This window comes from Oncorhynchus tshawytscha, linkage group LG14, assembly GCF_018296145.1.
Source record: "Oncorhynchus tshawytscha isolate Ot180627B linkage group LG14, Otsh_v2.0, whole genome shotgun sequence".
Lineage (NCBI taxonomy): Eukaryota > Metazoa > Chordata > Actinopteri > Salmoniformes > Salmonidae > Oncorhynchus > Oncorhynchus tshawytscha.
The window spans coordinates 2,520,327-2,539,541 of NC_056442.1; the positions used below are offsets into that span (position 1 = coordinate 2,520,327).

General features: G+C 41.8%; 2 protein-coding genes across 6 annotated transcripts in view; one reads left to right on the forward strand and one right to left on the reverse strand.

The window, feature by feature from the left end:
- On the forward strand, positions 1 to 13,827 carry LOC112266364 (dTDP-D-glucose 4,6-dehydratase). Of its 3 annotated transcripts, XM_024443761.2 has the most exons (13): positions 1 to 406; positions 527 to 593; positions 1,255 to 1,323; positions 8,211 to 8,301; positions 8,431 to 8,573; positions 8,621 to 8,644; positions 10,447 to 10,545; positions 10,643 to 10,702; positions 10,946 to 10,989; positions 11,108 to 11,273; positions 11,356 to 11,411; positions 11,560 to 11,657; positions 11,760 to 13,827. In XM_024443761.2, the coding sequence occupies exons 1-13, from the start codon at positions 360 to 362 to the stop codon at positions 11,849 to 11,851; spliced, it is 1,056 nt and encodes a 351-aa protein (XP_024299529.1). In that variant the 5' UTR covers positions 1 to 359; the 3' UTR covers positions 11,852 to 13,827. The 3 variants fall into 3 exon arrangements, with proteins under 3 accessions (XP_024299529.1, XP_024299530.1, XP_024299531.1); XM_024443762.2 differs by lacking the exon at positions 8,621 to 8,644 and having other exon boundaries at positions 2 to 406; XM_024443763.2 differs by lacking the exons at positions 1 to 406; positions 527 to 593 and adding an exon at positions 7,694 to 7,755.
- The window catches only part of ddx3xb (DEAD-box helicase 3 X-linked b), a 16,254-nt gene continuing 9,150 nt past the window's right edge, over positions 12,112 to 19,215 (reverse strand). For 2 of the 3 annotated variants that reach the window (XM_024443759.2, XM_024443757.2), the window contains 8 exons: positions 18,616 to 18,760; positions 18,231 to 18,375; positions 17,189 to 17,239; positions 16,172 to 16,353; positions 15,836 to 15,953; positions 15,574 to 15,727; positions 15,343 to 15,473; positions 12,112 to 15,186 (listed from right to left, as the gene is read on the reverse strand). In XM_024443759.2, the coding sequence (XP_024299527.1) occupies positions 15,101 to 15,186; positions 15,343 to 15,473; positions 15,574 to 15,727; positions 15,836 to 15,953; positions 16,172 to 16,353; positions 17,189 to 17,239; positions 18,231 to 18,375; positions 18,616 to 18,760 (1,012 nt within the window). In that variant the 3' untranslated portion in view covers positions 12,112 to 15,100. The remainder of the gene's footprint in view (positions 15,187 to 15,342; positions 15,474 to 15,573; positions 15,728 to 15,835; positions 15,954 to 16,171; positions 16,354 to 17,188; positions 17,240 to 18,230; positions 18,376 to 18,615; positions 18,761 to 19,215) is intronic. The other variant, XM_024443758.2, reaches the window with a different exon arrangement.

Sequence of the window (19,215 nt, forward strand, 5' to 3'; positions counted from 1 at the left end):
AAATGACTGTCGCAAAAATTGCACATTACATTTAGCTGATGTGGTTTGTACAGTATCAGCTGCTTCTGACATGAACTAGTGACAACACAAACATCTGAGTAATGTTATCTAACTGTTCGTTAACGTGTTGTCGATGTGCTTCGCTTTAGAATGGCCTCAATCACTTAAAATCAGTTCCCGCATATAGTTTATGAGATTATCTCGTTTGCTCAACTATAAGACACTCTCCAGCACAGGTAAGCTAGTTAGCTAGCTAAATTGGGCATAATTTATGTCACTAGGAGAGTGCCTTTGGGCTTCAATGAAAACTGAAGATCCAGGAGAAGAGTTGTGAGGAGACATCAACAGGTTGTGCGAGGATGGACTTTGTCAAAACGGTCCTGGTGACTGGAGGGGCAGGTTTCATGTAAGTAACAGTTAGCAAATCATCATCATGACAATCAGTAGTTAAATCTACAATGTATGTAAAATATGAGATTTCATTGCATACTATACATGTTTCATCTGTAACTCTTTCCCAATACAGTGGGTCCCATTTTGTCTGCTCCCTAGTCAACAGGCACCCAGATTGGCGTATCATCAACTTTGACAATGTAAGTAGGAGCTAAATGTGCTTTCCTGTAACGACAGATTCAAGCCCTGTTCAAGCTGGGGCCTCTCGTTCCCTTTGCAGCCAAGATGCAACATAGACATTTGACACTGGTCACTTTAATAATGTTTATATACTGTTTTACCCATTTCATATGTATATACTGTATTCTAGTTAAGGCCATCCTATTCAACTATTGCTGTACATAAACTATTCTATCCTACGTATTCTTCAGATATACTGCATATTCTATCCATATACTGTCCATAATCACAGTAGTCCAGCTGTCCATATATATTTATACTCCGGACTCCGACATTGCTTGTCCTAATATTTCTATATTTCTTAATACCATTCTTTTACTTTTTAGACTTGTGTGTATTGTTAGATATTACTGCACTGTTGGAGCTAGGAACACAAGGATTTCACTACACCCGCAATAACATCTGCTAAATATGTGTATGTGACCAATAAAATTTGATTTGATTTGACAGCACGTTTCACTGCACATATCCGGTGTATGTGACAACAAAATAAAAAATGGAAATTAAAAAAAAAACAAAGTGAAGCTTATACACGCTAACTACTACATTATGTGACTGCAGAATTCCAATTTGTCATCATTTCCTGGGACTGACTGTCTAACTTTTCCTGGTCCCATACAGCTGGACTACTGTTCCAATCTCAGGAACCTGGAGTCTGTAGAGGAGAATGAGAACTACACCTTTATCAGGGTGAGAGAACTGCCAAGTCCTGCTGTTATGTAACTTCACTGTATATGGAGTGCCAGTGTCACGAGACAGGGATGTCCTCTCTCCCCTCCTGTTTTTACTGGCAATTGAACTGCTTGCTGAAATAATTAGACAGGACTCAAATGTAACAGGTATCCGTATTGATAAGCATGAATATGAACTAATTTGCTGACGATCTTCTGATATACCTGACTAATATTTTAATCTTAGTGTCCCCCTTGTTCAAAATATTTTCGGAATACTCAAAAATCTCAGGATATGAAATGAACGTTGAAAAAAATGCAATAATGGTAATTAGAAAAATAATAACTCATGAACTACAGCAATCCTTTGTGGACCACAAAAAATATGAAATACTTAGGATGCTTAATAAGTGAAAAAAATATATATATATATAAAGTGGACTTTATTCCATTACTCCAATAACATGAAAGCAGATCTAATTAAATGGAACAATCTCCCCATAAATCTTACAGATAGAATAACCCTCTTTAAAATGGCATGGCTCCCAAAGTTTTTATATTTTACTGAACAAAAATATGAATGCAACATGCAACAACTTCAAAGATTTTGCTGAGTTAGAGTTCATGTTAGGAAATCATTCAACTGAAATGAAGTCATTAGACCGAATCTATGGATTTCACATGACTGTGAGTACAGATATGCATCTGTTGATCACAGATGACTTAAAAAAGGTAGGTGTGTGGATCAGAAAACCAGTCAGTATCACGTGTGACCACCATTTGCCTCATGCAGCATGACATATCGTCTTCACAAAGAGTTGATCAGGCTGTTGATTTTAGCCTGTGGAATGTTGTCCCACTCCTCTTCAATGGCTGTGTGAAGTTGCTGGATATTGGCGACAACTGGAACATGCTGTCGTACACGTCGATCCAGAGTACCCAAACATACTCTGCATACCATGCAGGCCATGGAAGAACTTGGAAATGTTTTGCTTCCTGGAATTTTGTACAGATCCTTGCGACATGGGGCCATGCATTGGACTCCATAGTGGCGCAGTGGTCTAAGGCACTGCATCTCAGTGCAAGAGCCGTTACTACAGTCCCTGGTTCCAATCCAGGCTGTATCACATCTGGCCGTGATTGGGAGTCCCATAGGATGGCGCACAATTGTCCCAGCGTCGTCCGGGTTTGGCCGGGGTAGGCCGTTATTGTAAATAAGAATTTGTTCCTAACTGACTTGCCTAGTTAAATAAAGGTACAAATAAAATCAAAATTATCATACTGAAATATGAGGTGATGGCGGCGGATGAATGGCACAACAATGGGCCTCAAGATCTTGTCATGGTGTCTCTGTGCATTAAAATTGCCATTAATAAAATGCTACTGTGTTTGTTGTTTGTAGTTTAAGCCTGCCCATGCCATAACCCCACCGCCACCCATGGGGCACTCTGTTCACAATGTTGACATCAGCAAACCACTTACCCACACGACTCCATACATGTGGTCTGCAGTTGAGGCCAGTTGGACGTACTGACAAATTCTCTAAAATAACATTGGAGGCAACTTAGGGTAGAGAAATTAACATTCAATTATCTGGCAACAGCTCTGGTGGACAGTCCTGCAGTCAGCCTGCCAATTGCATGCTCCCTCAACATCTGTGGCATTGTGTTGTGTGACAAAACTGCACAATTTAGAGTGGCCTTTAATTGTCTCCAGCACAAGGTGCACCTGTGTAATGACCATGCTGTTTAATCAGCTTCTTAAAATGTCACACATGTCAGGTGGATTATCTTGGCAAAGGATAAATGCTCTCTAACAGGGATGTAAACAAATGTGTGCACAACATTTGAGAGAAAAAAGCTTTTTGTGGGTATGGAAAATTTCTCTGATCTTTTATTTCAGCTCATGAAGCATGGGACCAACACTTTACATACATACATTTTTTGTTCTGTGCATTTTCAGTTATATACCAATTACCCCAATGAAGACATTATTTACAAATGTATACTCGGCCATAACAGACTTCATGTGGGCAAATACCACTGAATAAAAAGGATAGTTTAACATCTTCGTAAGTCTGAGGGTGTTTTATAACTTTCCAGATTTGGAATGGTATCAACTCGCCACCCAAGGCTTTTACTTGCAACATGTTGTTAAATACACTAAAGAGGAACAATGGCTACATATTGTCATGCTCATCCCCAGAATCTTTTTACTTGTCTGTTTTAAAAGCATGCCCCATTCAAGAAATTTAGAACCAGGAACAGATACAGTGGGGCAAAAAAAGTATTTAGTCAGCCACCAATTGTGAAGGTTCTCACACTTAAAAATATGAGAGAGGCCTGTAATTTTCATCATAGGTACACTTCAACTATAACAGACAAAATGGAGAAAAAAAATCCAGAAAATCACATTGTAGGATTTTTAATGAATTTATTTGCAAATTATGGTGGAAAATAAGTATTTGGTCACCTACAAACAAGCAAGATTTCTGGCTCTCACAGACCTGTAACTTCTTCTTTAAGAGGCTCCTCTGTCCTCCACTCGTTACCTGTATTAATGGCACCTGTTTGAACTTGTTATCAGTATAAAAGACACCTGTCCACAACCTCAAACAGTCACACTCCAAACTCCACTATGGCCAAAGAGCTGTCAAAGGACACCAGAAACAAAATTGTAGACCTGCACCAGGCTGGCAAGACTGAATCTGCAATAGGTAAGCAGCTTGGTTTGAAGAAATCAACTGTGGGAGCAATTATTAGGAAATGGAAGACATACAAGACCACTGATAATCTCCCTCGATCTGGGGCTCCACGCAAGATCTCACCCCGTGGGGTCAAAATGATCACAAGAACGGTGAGCAAAAATCCCAGAACCACACGGGGGGACCTAGTGAATGACCTACAGAGAGCTGGGACCAAAGTAACAAAGCCTACCATCAGTAACACACTACGCCGCCAGGGACTCAAATCCTGCAGTGCCAGACGTGTCCCCTGCTTAAGCCAGTACATGTCCAGGCCCGTCTGAAGTTTGCTAGAGAGCATTTGGATGATCCAGAAGAAGATTGGGAGAATGTCATATGGTCAGATGAAACCAAAATATAACTTTTTGGTAAAAACTCAACTCATCGTGTTTGGAGGACAAAGAATGCTGAGTTGCATCCAAAGAACACCATACCTACTGTGAAGCATGGGGGTGGAAACATCATGCTTTGGGGCTGTTTTTCTGCAAAGGGACCAGGACGACTGATCCGTGTAAAGGAAAGAATGAATGGGGCCATGTATCGTGAGATTTTGAGTGAAAACCTTCTTCCATCAGCAAGGGCATTGAAGATTAAACATGGCTGGGTCTTTCAGCATGACAATGATCCCAAACACACCGCCCGGGCAACGAAGGAGTGGCTTCGTAAGAAGCATTTCAAGGTCCTGGAGTGGCCTAGCCAGTCTCCAGATCTCAACCCCATAGAAAATCTTTGGAGGGAGTTGAAAGTCCGTGTTGCCCAGCAACAGCCCCAAAACATCACTGCTCTAGAGGAGATCTGCATGGAGGAATGGGCCAAAATACCAGCAACAGTGTGTGAAAACCTTGTGAAGACTTACAGAAAACGTTTGACCTCTGTCATTGCCAACAAAGGGTATATAACAAAGTATTGAGAAACTTTTGTTATTGACCAAATACTTATTTTCCACCATAATTTGCAAATAAATTAATTAAATATCCTACAGTGTGATTTTCTGGAATTTTTTTCTTGTCATTTTGTCTGTCATAGTTGAAGTGTACCTATGATGAAAATTACAGGCCTCTCTCATTTTTTTAAGTTGGAGAACTTGCACAATTGGTGGCTGACTAAATACTTTTTTGCCCCACTGTATAGCCCTTGGTTCTCTCCGGACCTGACTGCCCTGAGGATAGGAAACTCTGTCACCACCGATAAATCCACTATAATTGAGAACTTCAATAAGCATTTTTCTACGGCTGGCCATGCTTTCCACCCGGCTACCCCTACCCCGGTCAACAGCCCTGCACCCCCCACAGCAACTCACCCAAGCCTCCCCCATTTCTCCTTCTCCCAAATCCAGTTAGCTGATGTTCTGAAAGAGCTGCAAAATCTGGAACCCTACAAATCAGCCGGGCTAGACAATCTGGACCCTCTCTTTCTAAAATGATCTGCCAAAATTGTTGCAACCCATATTACTAGCCTGTTCAACCTCTGTTTCGTGTCGTCTGAGATTCCCTAAGATTGGAAAGCAGCTGCGGTCAACCCCCTTTTCAAAGGGGGGGACACTCTTGACCCAAACTACTACAGACCTATATCTATCCTACCCTGCCTTTCTAAGGTCTTTTAAAGCCAAGTTAACAAACCGATTACCAACCATTTCGAATCCCACCGTACCTTCTCCACTATGCAATCTGGTTTCAGAGCTGGTCATGGATGTACCTCAGCCATGTTCAAGGTCCTAAATGATATCATAACCGCCATCGATAAGAAACAATACTGTGCAGCCGTTTTCATCAACGTGGCTAAGGCTTTCGACTCTGTCAATCACCACATCCTTATCGGCAGACTCAACAGCCTTGTTTTCTCAAATGATTTCCTCGCCTGGTTCACCAACTACTTCTCCGATAGAGTTCAGTGTGTCAAATCGGAGGGTCTGTTATCCGGGCCTCTGGCAGTCTCTATGGGGGTGCCACAGGGTTCAATTCTTGGGCCGACTCTCTTCTCTGTATACATCAATGATGTCGCTCTTGCTGCTGGTGAGTCTCTGATCCACCTCTACGCAGACGACACCATTCTGTATACTTCTGGCCCTTCTTTGGACACTGTGTTAACTACCCTCCAGACGAGCTTCAATGCCATACAAATCTCCTTCCGTGGCCTCCAACTGCTCTTAAATACAAGTAAAAACTAATGAATGCTCTTCAACCGATTGCTGCCCGCACCTGCCCGCCCGTCCAGCATCACTACTCTGGATGGTTCTGACTTAGAATATGTGGACAACTACAAATACCTAGGTGTCTGGTTAGACTGTAAACTCTCCTTCCAGACTCACATCAAACATCTCCAATCCAAAATTAAATCTAGAATTGGCTTACTATTTCGCAACAAAGCATCCTTCGCTCATGCTGCCAAACACACCCTTGTGAAACTGACCATCCTACCGATCCTTGACTTCGGCGATGTCATTTACAAAATAGCCTCAAACACTCTACTCAACAAATTGGATGCAGTCTATCACAGTGCCATCCGTTTTGTCACCACAGCCCCATATACTACCCACCACTGCGACCTGTACGCTCTCGTTGGCTGGCCCTCGCTTCATACTCGTCGCCAAACCCACTGGCTCTAGGTCATCTACAAGACCCTGCTAGGTAAAGCCCTGCCTTATCTCAGTTCGCTGGTCACCATAGCAGCACCCACCCGTAGCACGCGCTCCAGCAGGTATATCTCACTGGTCACCCCCAAAGCCAATTCGTCCTTTGGCCGCTTCTCCTTCCAGTTCTCTACTGCCAATGACTGGAACGAACTACAAAAATCACTGAAACTGGAGACACTTATCTCCCTCACTAGCTTTAAGCATCAGCTGTCAGAGCAGCTCACAGATCACTGCACCTGTACATAGCCCATCTGTAAATAGCCCACACAACTACCTCATCCCCTACTGTATTTATTTATTTATCTTGCTCCTTTGCACCCCAGTATTTCTACTTTGCACATCTACCATTCCAGTGTTTAATTGCAATATATTATTTACTTCACCACCATGGCCTATTTATTGCCTTACCGCCCTTATCTCACCTCATTTGCACACACTGTATATAGACTTGTTTTTCTACTGTATTATTGACGGTATGCTTGTTTACTCCATGTGTTGAGTAAACAAACAACAGACTGTGTTGTTGTATGTGTCGAACTGCTTTGCTTTATCTTGACCAGGTCGCAGTTGTAAATTAGAACTTGTTCTCAACTTGCCTACCTGGTTAAATAAAGGTGATCTATATATATATATTTAATATCTCAAAATTTTGACCTGAAAGCTTTTGGACATCTGAGCAATATTGAGGGAATCCTATTTGAGTCAAGAAAAGATACTCATATGAAAGGTAATATATACAAAACCTTGCACAAAAAAAAGCCTATTGAACTAACAATGTCTTAGAAAAAAAATATATAAACTATTGGAACCAAGACTTAAAAATAACTGATATTGGCACAAGATGGAGTGTTGGAACATAACAAACAAAATTACAGTTATTGACAATATACGCTTAATCCAGTATAAACTAATGTATACAATACAAGAGACGAAATTCACAAATTCTACAGCACAATGGCAGAGTAATGTCTTAAGTGTAGAACTAACAATGACTCAATAATTCATGCCTTCTAGGAGTGCTATGGTCCAAAAGTTATGGGTGAAGTTGGAAAGATAGTTGTCAGAAGTTGTACAATGTAAGTTTACTTTTAATCCGTCTTTCTGCATATTTCAAGACATGGCATATAGGGGTGTAGTCAGATACCGAATGGGTTGGACAATTATATAGAATAAACTATTACTTAAATACTGCCAGTATAATGATACTCCAACGTTAAGAGAATGGAGGAATCAAATGCTTTATTATTTAAACATTGAAAAAATCTGTCTAGGACAGAAACAAAAGAAGACCATTTGAAGTCGTATGGGGCAGAGTCTTAAAAGCGATACAAACAAGATATTGTGTGGTTACGGTGGGAACATTTGGGTCTGAGTACGTATGGTGTGATTAATGTTTGGAAATGTATGAATGTTAAGTTGTTTATTGTTTTTTGTCTATTGTTTATGTTTATTGTAAAAAAAAAAATCTTTCAAAATTCATAAAGGCTGTTAGCTTGAATATGTGTCATGGTTTGTCCCTTTTCTTTAACAGGGGGATATATGCAATCCATGCTTGTTAAAACACATGTTTGCCACAGAAAACATCGATATCGTCTTTCACTTTGCAGCTCAAACACATGTTGGTAAGAAATGACGTTTGACTGTTTAGATTGTGTTGTTACCATGCCAAAACAATCAAAGGCATTGTTGACAACATTCAGTGACCCATAGAGCAAGACATTCATCCATATGTTTCTTTGCCCCTTTTTCAGAGACGTCCTTCGTATGGCCGTCCAGATACCACATGGTGAACGTGGAGGGGACAAGGGTGCTACTGAAAGCAGCTTTTGAGGCCATGGTGGAGAAGTTTATTTACATTAGTACAGATGAGGTGTATGGAGAGAGTCTGTATAAGGTCAGTCCACTCATATCATTTTCACTGTTATCCTGACTTTCTGCAAGGTGTATGGAGAGAGTCTGTATAAGGTCAGTCCACTCATATCATTTTCACTGATATCCTGACGTAAATATCATAACTTTTTGTAAGGTGTATGGAGAGTCTGTATAAGGTCAGTCCACTCATATCATTTTCACTGTTATCCTGACATTCTGTAAGGTGTATGGAGAGAGTCTGTATAAGGTCAGTCCACTCATATCATTTTCACTGATATCCTGACGTAAATATCATAACTTTTTGTAAGGTGTATGGAGAGTCTGTATAAGGTCAGTCCACTCATATCATTTTCACTGTTATCCTGACTTTTTGTAAGGTGTATGGAGAGAGTCTGTATAAGGTCAGTCCACTCATATCATTTTCACTGATATCCTGACGTAAATATCATAACTTTTTGTAAGGTGTATGGAGAGTCTGTATAAGGTCAGTCCACTCATATCATTTTCACTGTTATCCTGACTTTCTGTAAGGTGTATGGAGAGTCTGAATAAGGTCAGTCCACTCATATCATTTTCACTGTTATCCTGACTTTTTGTAAGGTGTATGGAGAGAGTCTGTATAAGGTCAGTCCACTCATATCATTTTCACTGTTATCCTGACTTTTTGTAAGGTGTATGGAGAGAGTCTGTATAAGGTCAGTCCACTCATATCATTTTCACTGTTATCCTGACTTTTTGTAAGGTGTATGGAGAGAGTCTGTATAAGGTCAGTCCACTCATATCATTTTCACTGTTATCCTGACTTTTTGTAAGGTGTATGGAGAGAGTCTGTATAAGGTCAGTCCACTCATATCATTTTCACTGATATCCTGACGTAAATATCATAACTTTTTGTAAGGTGTATGGAGAGTCTGTATAAGGTCAGTCCACTCATATCATTTTCACTGTTATCCTGACTTTTTGTAAGGTGTATGGAGAGTCTGTATAAGGTCAGTCCACTCATATCATTTTCACTGTTATCCTGACTTTTTGTAAGGTGTATGGAGAGAGTCTGTATAAGGTCAGTCCACTCATATCATTTTCACTGATATCCTCATATCATTTTCACTGTTATCCTGACTTTTTGTAAGGTGTATGGAGAGTCGTAAATATCATTTTAACTGACTTTTTGTAAGGTGTATGGAGAGTCTGTATAAGGTCAGTCCACTCATATCATTTTCACTGTTATCCTGACTTTCTGTAAGGTGTATGGAGAGAGTCTGAATAAGGTCAGTCCACTCATATCATTTTCACTGTTATCCTGACTTTCTGTAAGGTGTATGGAGAGAGTCTGTATAAGGTCAGTCCACTCATATCATTTTCACTGATATCCTGACGTAAATATCATAACTTTTTGTAAGGTGTATGGAGAGTCTGTATAAGGTCAGTCCACTCATATCATTTTCACTGTTATCCTGACTTTCTGTAAGGTGTATGGAGAGAGTCTGTATAAGGTCAGTCCACTCATATCATTTTCACTGTTATCCTGACTTTCTGTAAGGTGTATGGAGAGTCTGTATAAGGTCAGTCCACTCATATCATTTTCACTGATATCCTGACGTAAATATCATAACTTTTTGTAAGGTGTATGGAGAGTCTGTATAAGGTCAGTCCACTCATATCATTTTCACTGTTATCCTGACTTTCTGTAAGGTGTATGGAGAGAGTCTGTATAAGGTCAGTCCACTCATATCATTTTCACTGTTATCCTGACTTTCTGTAAGGTGTATGCCACATTTACATTTGAACTCCCAAGTTTTTGGGTGCCACTTCAACTTATTTTGCCACTTAAGGTTCTTTGTCTGCAGTACTGTCGGTCCCTGGTGTTAAATGCGGTCGCTTTTACCTCCATGTAGGAATTAGATGAAACCAGCCCAAGAAGACCCAACAACCCATACTCTGTGTCTAAATCAGCTGCTGAGTGTCTTGTATTGTCCTACAGGGAGAGACACAAGGTAGTAAATACTGTCAACAGACATACCACAGTTATAACCAAGTTTTTCTGTGAGGAATGTACACATTTTTATATTAATATTTGTTTTTTTCTTTCAGTTTCCTGTTATAATAACAAGGAGCAATAATGTATATGGACCCAGACAGTACTTGGAGAAGGTCAATATAGTATCTGTATTCTATAGCAGTGGTTCCCAACCTTTTTCGGTTACTGTACCACCAACTGAATTTTACTCTGCCCGGAGTACCTCTGAAGTACCCTCTAATGTGTATTCTACCAGTAACCCTATGGTTTCATGAGTCTTCTCAAGTACCCCTGGTTGTGAACCACAGTTCTATATATTTCTGTTGTGTGTCTGGTCTTTTAAGATGTCTCAACAAATGTTTGTTTTTTACCCCCAGGTCATTCCAAAATTTGTGTCCTTCCTTCAGCTGAACAAAAAATGGTAAATACTTCACCTTTAAGAGAGCACTGACATCATCCCAGACTATGTGGACATCTTTTACTTCATATGTTATTGTTTCAAATAAAGCCTACATATCCCATGCTCCTCTTTGCCACAGTACCATCCAAGGGACCAGCCCTCAATCTCGCCACTTCCTGTACGTGGATGATGCCATTGAAGCATTCCACACCATCCTGGAGAGGGGGACGGTGGGAGAAACATACAACATCGGGACCGACTTCGAAATATCCATCATTCAACTAGCCAGAGAACTTATCAAGATGGTAGGTGAAGTGTGTGTCTGGTCACACTGTAGTCCTCTTTACTGAGCCACTGAAAGACATCTGCTAATAATGTGTGTTACAGGTCAGGCATGTACCTGATGCAGAACTGGATGACTGGCTGGAGTTTGTGCCTGACCGGTGAGTGACGTATAAGGGGATCACACTAAACACTTTTCAGAGCCTTTACTTCCTTTGAGCAGGTCTTTGCCATGGAAACCAGTGTGAGAAAGGCAGGCTATGTGATTGGCTCCTAAGACACTGACATTGAACCTCTCACCCACCCAAGGCCAGTGGTTGACCTGAGGTACCCTGTGAACTGTGAGAAGCTGTGGAGGCTGGGCTGGAAGCCTGCAGTGTCATGGGCAGAGGGTATCAGAAGGACAGGTACAGTACATGAACACATTACTCTATGGATTCCTTAGATTGACTTTCATATAGTTTAGCACAAAGGGTGAATCTCTAAAGTGTCCTCTCCATTTGTTTCAGTCAAATGGTACAAAGAGAATCCAGACTTCTGGCCAGATGTCAAACCAGAAGACCAACCAATTACCTTTGAGCCCAATACCAGAGACCAATAAGCACATAGATCCTGTTCCTGGAGAGCAACAGGGTGTGCTGGCTTTTGTTCCAGACCTGGTTCAATTAATCAGTCTTACTTAGGGTTGTTGACCTCCACTAGTCAAACCATCAGCTCAATCACTGTGGGTGTGCAAGGGAACACTTATTTTTACTAATGAAGGTGGAATGGAATATATTTATCATAGTCAATAAATAACTTCATAGGCTTGAATGTTGAATATTAAACTCTGGATATGCAAAGACAAAATACAAAAGTTGGTTAAGTATTTGCAAGTCAAAACTTTTAATTTTGGTAAAATCATACAATAAATGCACAGGTGTTTTCTCGTGCAGTGCACAGCCTCTAAACTAGTACATAAAGCAAATACAAACTAGTGGGCGACTCAGTGGCGTTCAGGGGAGTGTCTGGCCAGCCGAAAGCTCTCCAACCTCTCCTCTCTGCAGCTTCACATTTCCATTCATACGTTTCATCCAAACCTTTACTTTTCAGACTCAGTCAGCCAATGTTACTGTAAGACTCATTGATCCAGCTAAGACTCACCACACACTCCACAGAACACACACGGAGGCCCAAATATGCAAATACAACAGAGCAGAACCACATGTTTTTTTTCCTTAAGATTACCATGTGCCAGACATTTGCTGGGGGAGGGAAAAAAAACTCAACAAGGAAAAGCAAATTGAATTGGAGAGAATCTGGACACTTCTTGCACTGGTACAATATTTTTTAGAAAATGTTATCACTTTTATCCAAACCTTGGCATTGGTTGTTTGTTTCGAATTTTGTTCGCCAATTAAACGTTAAGGTTGATTAGACGGTGTGGCCATGTGGCCAGTACTACTATAAGTAACAGGTGTGGATTTTGATTCGAGTCCAATATGACTGACATTAAAAAGCTCACACTACCCCGAAAAATATAAATTTCCACGCATACCGGTGACATTCAACATTCAAGTGCCAGTGTTTTTGTACTGTCTTTTGGTCAAGTTCCTTAAACTATCACTTTAGGCTTATAAAAATAAATATTTCTCAAAAATGCTTAATAAATTACACAAACTAGCAGCAAAAGTAGAATCTAGTAATCTGTGTGCAAATAGCTCAATTCTCAGACTGCTACTGAACTAACCCCTGGTCCCAAATAAATCCTGGTTTAAATAGTGATAACCCTTCCCCTTTCGTAAACAAGCTGCGTTTTTCACAATCTCCTCACACACAAAATTCGGAAGCTTTAAGGACACACACTCAAGACATTTATATAAAACTCTAGATGTGCAATAAAATGTTTTTTGGAAAACTTGATGGCCATTAAGTAACATCACAAAGGGGCCTAGACCTAACTTAGGTAGCACCATTCAATCTTAAGTTAACACAATACTGTCAGTGCATCTGCTTCATAACCACCACCTCACTTATTGATTCAAAATGTCAAGGCACGACAGACACACTGAGAATATATACCTATTGCACTTAAAATGCCATTTTCTAGCCAACGTTGGGCCTCCCTCCTATATACAGAGGAAGCCTGGATGCCAGCTATAGTAGTAAACTGGCCAGTGGTTTTACATAATACATCAAGGCGGCCCAACCCTACAAAGGGAAGAATAGCTGCATTGGTTCTGTGTCAGAATGAAGGATAGTTAAAGCACCCCCGTCTTTGGCCGGGTCGCGTGGGCTAGATTCACCAGCCAGCATACACAGGAAAACGTCATTGCCTCTTAAAATGGTGCACTGGTAAATAAACTGCACTTCCCATCACCCTTTGCTACGTGTGCAGTTCAGTTTGCTCGTCTGTACATTGCTGACCCTTAACCTGTAACTTCTGACCTTCCTACGCTCTCTGAGGAGGAAGAGCTTGTGTCTTTAAACAGTTAACCCGAGAATGTCCTTCGGATTCGAACGCAGCTTGAAAAAGAGAACTAAATTAAAGGTGTAAGAGAACGACATTTTGTAATGAAATAAAAGCCTGCTGCAGAATTTCCTTTTGCATTTTTTTTTTAAACTCCTTGACCAAAAAACAACAACACTTGCATGCGTATTTCATCCCAGGATGGCCTTGACAAAAAGCAAAGCCACCCAGGTTACTGTGTGGTCCTATGGCAACCATTCGAACTTCACTTTCTATATGGCAAGCGCCGTTTTAGAATTGACCAGTTTAAGAAACATTCTCTCAGAAGGATGGATATTTGTCAATTTCCATCCTTCAAAATGTTTAAGTAAAAATGCTCAATCAAAAACTAAATTCACCCACCAGGCAGCTAGAAGTTGCTTCACTAGGTGCCACAATGCCAAGTCAATTTGTTAGTGGGGAACTGAACTTTTGAGCATCGACTTGCTCAAATAGCTTGTATGTATGAACATACCATCTAAATATTCAATTTTAAAATTGTACAACTGGAATGGCTCATTTAGTGAAGACTACCATATTCCTCTCCAGGATAGAGTGAGCGAAAAATATTTTGAACTCTTTTTTTCCTTGAAGTGCACTTTTGTCACACAAGGGTTTGAAAACCTATAGTGGAATTCTCATAGGATGGCTGCAACATGCGGTCGAAGCTAGTTTGAGCCATCAAATTACCCTGTGACAAATTTGAATCTCAAATGGACAAATGACTCACTCAAAAGTCATGTCATCTCAGTGTTTGCCAAGGTTTGATATTTAGTTCAAGCTTATTTTGTTTTCCTTCCGAATAAAATAACAAAACCACATTTAAACCCCAAAACAAAAAATATATAATTTAGTTCTTGTTGGCCAGGTTTTAGCCAGTTATGACGCGTAAAAGAAAATACAGATAAAACAATCTAATTGTTAAAGGCACAGTACATTTACAAACAAATGATCCTCAGTTTGTTTTGTTACAAAGAAAGAAAAAGCAGTTGTAGTGAAAGAAAAAAAAAGAACTGCAAGTCCCAAGATCCTAAATACGCTATAGTCACTACGGGCGGCCACACGATGATTCCAGAGCCTGGCGGTGCCATGTTTCTTTAGGAATCGCTCAGTGGCTCCAGCTTTCCTCTTGGTCAGCTGTCCTCTCGGTCCCCCGTCTCTCAGCTCCATTTTTTGGAAAAGCGGTCAGAGAATCACAGCTGGTAATGTACTGCAGTCTGTTTGGAAGCTACACGGGGGTTTATATAGTCTGGCTTAGGTTACACATGTGGTTTCCTTATCAGTGAGTTTGGCGTGGTGCGACCCACTGCGATGGTGGGGGGAGGAGGAAGGAGGTGTAGGGAGATAGGGTTAGAGGGATGTTTAGTTGCCCCACCAGTCCACTCCCCCCTGATGAGAGTAGTTTCCTCCATAGCCGTCACTGCTGTAGAAGTTGCCTCCAAAGCCACCTGTGGGGTGGGAATCAGGACAGTGTTAGAAGGAGAATAAGGACTGTGTTGGAGCATGGTTGGAATTAAAACACCAACTCTTGGACTTGGTCTATCCAACAATTCTTATGACACAGACCAACAGTAATATTTACTGTTGTTTTAATGGATATTTACCGCCGCCACCAAATCCACGGTTTCCTCCATGCCCACTGGGCTGGCGTCCACCACGACCCCCGAACCCTCCAGTGCTGCCGCCGCCACTGGTCTGACGGTAGTCCCTGGCTCCGAAGCCACCAGAGGTGAACCTAAACAGAGGATGAGTCAGTGATTAAGAGAGTGAAACGTCTCTAAACCCTTGTACTACTGCTCCTTTATGTAGGACTGTATGTAAGCATGTGTGAGTACCTCTTGGAGCGTCCGCGGGTGTTGCTCTTGTGCTGGTGTTCATAGGCCAGGCTCTCCAGCCAGGAGGGTACTTCCTGTTTGGCCTCCACTAGGATGTCCAGAAGGTCCTTGGTGATGTTGCCGTTCTTATCGTTGAAGAACGACGTGGCCAGACCTGGGAGAAGAGAGGGTTCACCATGTTACAGTCAAATAGTTATCTAAATAAAAAAATGTGCATTACTTGTCGCTGAGTGGAGAGTTCTTGAATGTTGTAGAGGCTTACCCAGGTTGCCGACACGTCCAGTACGGCCAATACGGTGGACATACTCCTCTATATCGCTGGGCAGGTCAAAGTTGATGACGTGCTTGACATTGGAGATGTCCAGGCCACGGGCAGCCACCTGGTACACGAGACCAAATACAACTATTGGCCTTCTTGTTTGAACAGAAGCATGTTAGCTCCCTTTTTAAATGACCCCAACATGCAACCATATTGCAAAACAAAGACCAGGCCTTGAACAGTATGAGGCCAAAGATCTAGTGCGTTTCGCTTTATCATTTGTCAACCAATATATTTGACCTGTTGAATTCAAACCAAAATGTCAGCTTGCAGACTCACCGCTGTGGCAACCAGGATGGGGCAGCGTCCCGAGCGGAACTGGTGCAGAGCCTCCTCTCGGTCCCTCTGGGAGCGGTCGCCATGGATACTGGTGCAGGCGTAACCCTCACGGTACAGGAAGTCCTCCAGGGCATCCGCTCCCTTCTTGGTTTCCACAAACACCAGCGTCAGAGAGTTCTTACCTGGGGAGGAGAAGGGTGACCGGTGAGTCACTGCTTAAAAATGTTCAGATAGAAATAGATTCAGTATAACAAACATGGCCTCGTTTCCGACATGGGAGGGTTAGCGTCAGGTCTATTCGTGGCATTTCTATCTGCAACGTTCCGTGCTTGCTCAGAACCCTCCTAAACGAGCCCCAGGGGAGACATTACAGGTATGGAAACAGCATCTACCCACTACCCCCTGTGGTTGTGGATCTGAGAGGAAAGGAGGGGGCTGAATCACCACGGGTGTTTAGAGAGAGGAGAAACATCCAGTGTTGCTAAGAGATGGAGGCTCTGGCAAAGAAAAGCTGCATATCTAAAGCTGTGTCGGGCTACTCTACAGTGAGTCGTGATGCATGATGACCAGAGGGCTTCTTCAAAATGTTACAGCCCATTCAGATGAGATATGTTTGAACATGTTTCTCCATCTGGTAGAATAGTGGATCATGTTATTGATTTTTCTACCTGCAGTGAAAGTTTTGCAAGCTGCCATGGCCATCATAACAAAAGCATACGTGTAAGAAATGGCATATGATTGCAGTAGCAAGCAGGGTGTGGGCAAAGCAAATCAACAGTCACAGATTCCCAAATCAACCCCCCCACACACACACAACACCCTTCAAAACAGTGAATGACCTCACAATGACAACCACACTAGATGGTTGATCCGAACCAACGGGACCTTCTCGTCTGGACACAAATGGATGACTAATATGGGTAACCAATACAGGCCAAGCAATAAATCAATAAACTGAAATATGAAATGAGATACAAGCTTCTACATCCACTTTAGTAATAATAAACTCCTACTTACCAGGTTTCTCTATGTTTTCACCTGCATTGTCCTGAACTTCGCTCGGAATGACTTTGGATAAAACCAAACCCGATGATAAACTCATTGCAGTTTCAACAGTTCATAAGTGACATTAAAAAGGGGGAGGTTAGCCAACAGAGTTCAGAAAACCCAATGGCCGCCATTAATGGTACCAACAAGTTCTAATACGACCTCATTATTAGAATGTTATTGTTGAGGAACATTTGGTGCCAACATGGAGGATGGTTTCCTGAACTCTGTGTACATGGCTCTGCATAGGAGTAACTGGGGGTTGGGGATACTAGGCAGGGTAAGTTTATGATAGCCAACATGCCTAAGCTAGAGTACAAGTCTTCACCTCACATCTGACCCTATGACACTACCAACACTGGGTCACGTTCAACACACAAACTGCCCACTGAACAAAACCCAGGCTTATGACCATCTGAAAGAACAGAATACCTAATGCAATCAATACTAGACCCTCACAGCTGAATGGTTACCCATCTTCTAAGATCTATAGCTTACATCTGACAAGCTTTCAGGAACTAGCCTAGTGTTAGGAGCAGGTGGAATCTGCTGGTAAGTTGTCCTATCAAAGACATGTCCGCATATTCAAACAATGATTAGCTTCAGGATTTAGTTAGATTTTAGTTAGCTGATGTTGGGAAATAATGCCGTTGCAGATTCCACCGAGCCCAACTGATCCAAGTCAACATATTCATAAGACACAGAGGGGCTATTTAAACACAGGGTTTCTCAACTCCAGTCCTCAAACACCCACTGTCCACGCAGGTTTTCATTTCAACTGAATTTCAACCAATCAAAGCTTCCTTCAGATAACTGAATGCCCTTACCAACCACATATCAATGTATATACAATTGTTGCTCAATTGGAATAAAATCCAGAACACAGTGAGCGAGTCCCCAGGATGAGCTTTGAGAAACCCTGCACTACAAGTAAAAGTTCCAGTAAGTAAGACTAACAGACAGGGACAGGAGAGGGGGTTGAGCCAGTGACAGGTATAGTCCAGGTAGTTACCTGTAGCATTGAGCAAGTCCAGGAGGAAGGATCTCTTATCACCGTCCTCCACCCACACCACCTTCTGGGTGATGTTCTCAGAGGTGGAGCCCACACGTCCCACCGCCAGGAAGATGTACTCCTCCAGGAAGTCACGCGCCAGGATCTGACCGAGGGGTTTGTGTTATTGATGTGGAGCCAACATGGAGGACAGTTTATTAAATGTGTGTGGAAAGGTGGGTTAATACACCATAGAGAGGACATATGGCAAATAACACCTTTCCTCATTAAGCACAATACTTTGACAAATACATAAGCAATTGTGGGGACTGGAGAGTAACAATTATTGTCCATGTACCATGATCTCTTTAGGAAAGGGAGTTGAACACCATGTGGGTGTGAGTACCTGGATCTCCTTGGGGAAGGTAGCGCTGAACATCATGGTCTGACGGATGCCTTTAGGGGGCATGGTGTCCTGCTCCACGATGCGTCTGATCTGGGGCTCAAAACCCATGTCCAACATCCGGTCAGCCTCATCCAGCACCAGGTAACTAACAGAGACAGGGTCAGGGATTGGCTGTAGACCTGTTTCCCCATCAGTCAGAGACTCATGGGCATGTAGTATTCCTTTCCTGTCCAGCAGGCCAATTCAACTAATCAATAGTCTAATAAGCTGCATCAGGAGATAGTTGAAAAATGATAGGTTTTCCCAGCTGGATTTATTACTCTCCTGCTACTTAAAAATGACTGACATGGAAGATTTGGACAGGACTTAAATTACAGATGTGGTGATTTGTTCACATAATTAGATAACTCCCATCTCCCCCAGTAAAACTAATCCAATGCGAATAAGGCTTAGGTTATTCATTTAGGTAAAGTGCCTAGTGACTGGGTCCTGGGGCATTGTAACTTGTCTGCACCTCTTCAAAAACAATGAAGTCAAGAACCAGAAGTTATATCTCAGACAGCTCAGTCTGCCAGCAGTCCAGCATGTTGGAAGTCTACT

Bases quoted from the DNA above. Each gene is read 5' to 3' on its own strand.
- LOC112266364 (XM_024443761.2), top strand. From the start codon at position 360: ATGGACTTTGTCAAAACGGTCCTGGTGACTGGAGGGGCAGGTTTCAT. The intron at 8,645-10,446 runs GTCAGTCCACTC...ACCTCCATGTAG, and splicing joins ATGGAGAGAGTCTGTATAAG to GAATTAGATGAAACCAGCCC. The intron at 10,546-10,642 runs GTAGTAAATACT...TTTTTCTTTCAG, and splicing joins CCTACAGGGAGAGACACAAG to TTTCCTGTTATAATAACAAG.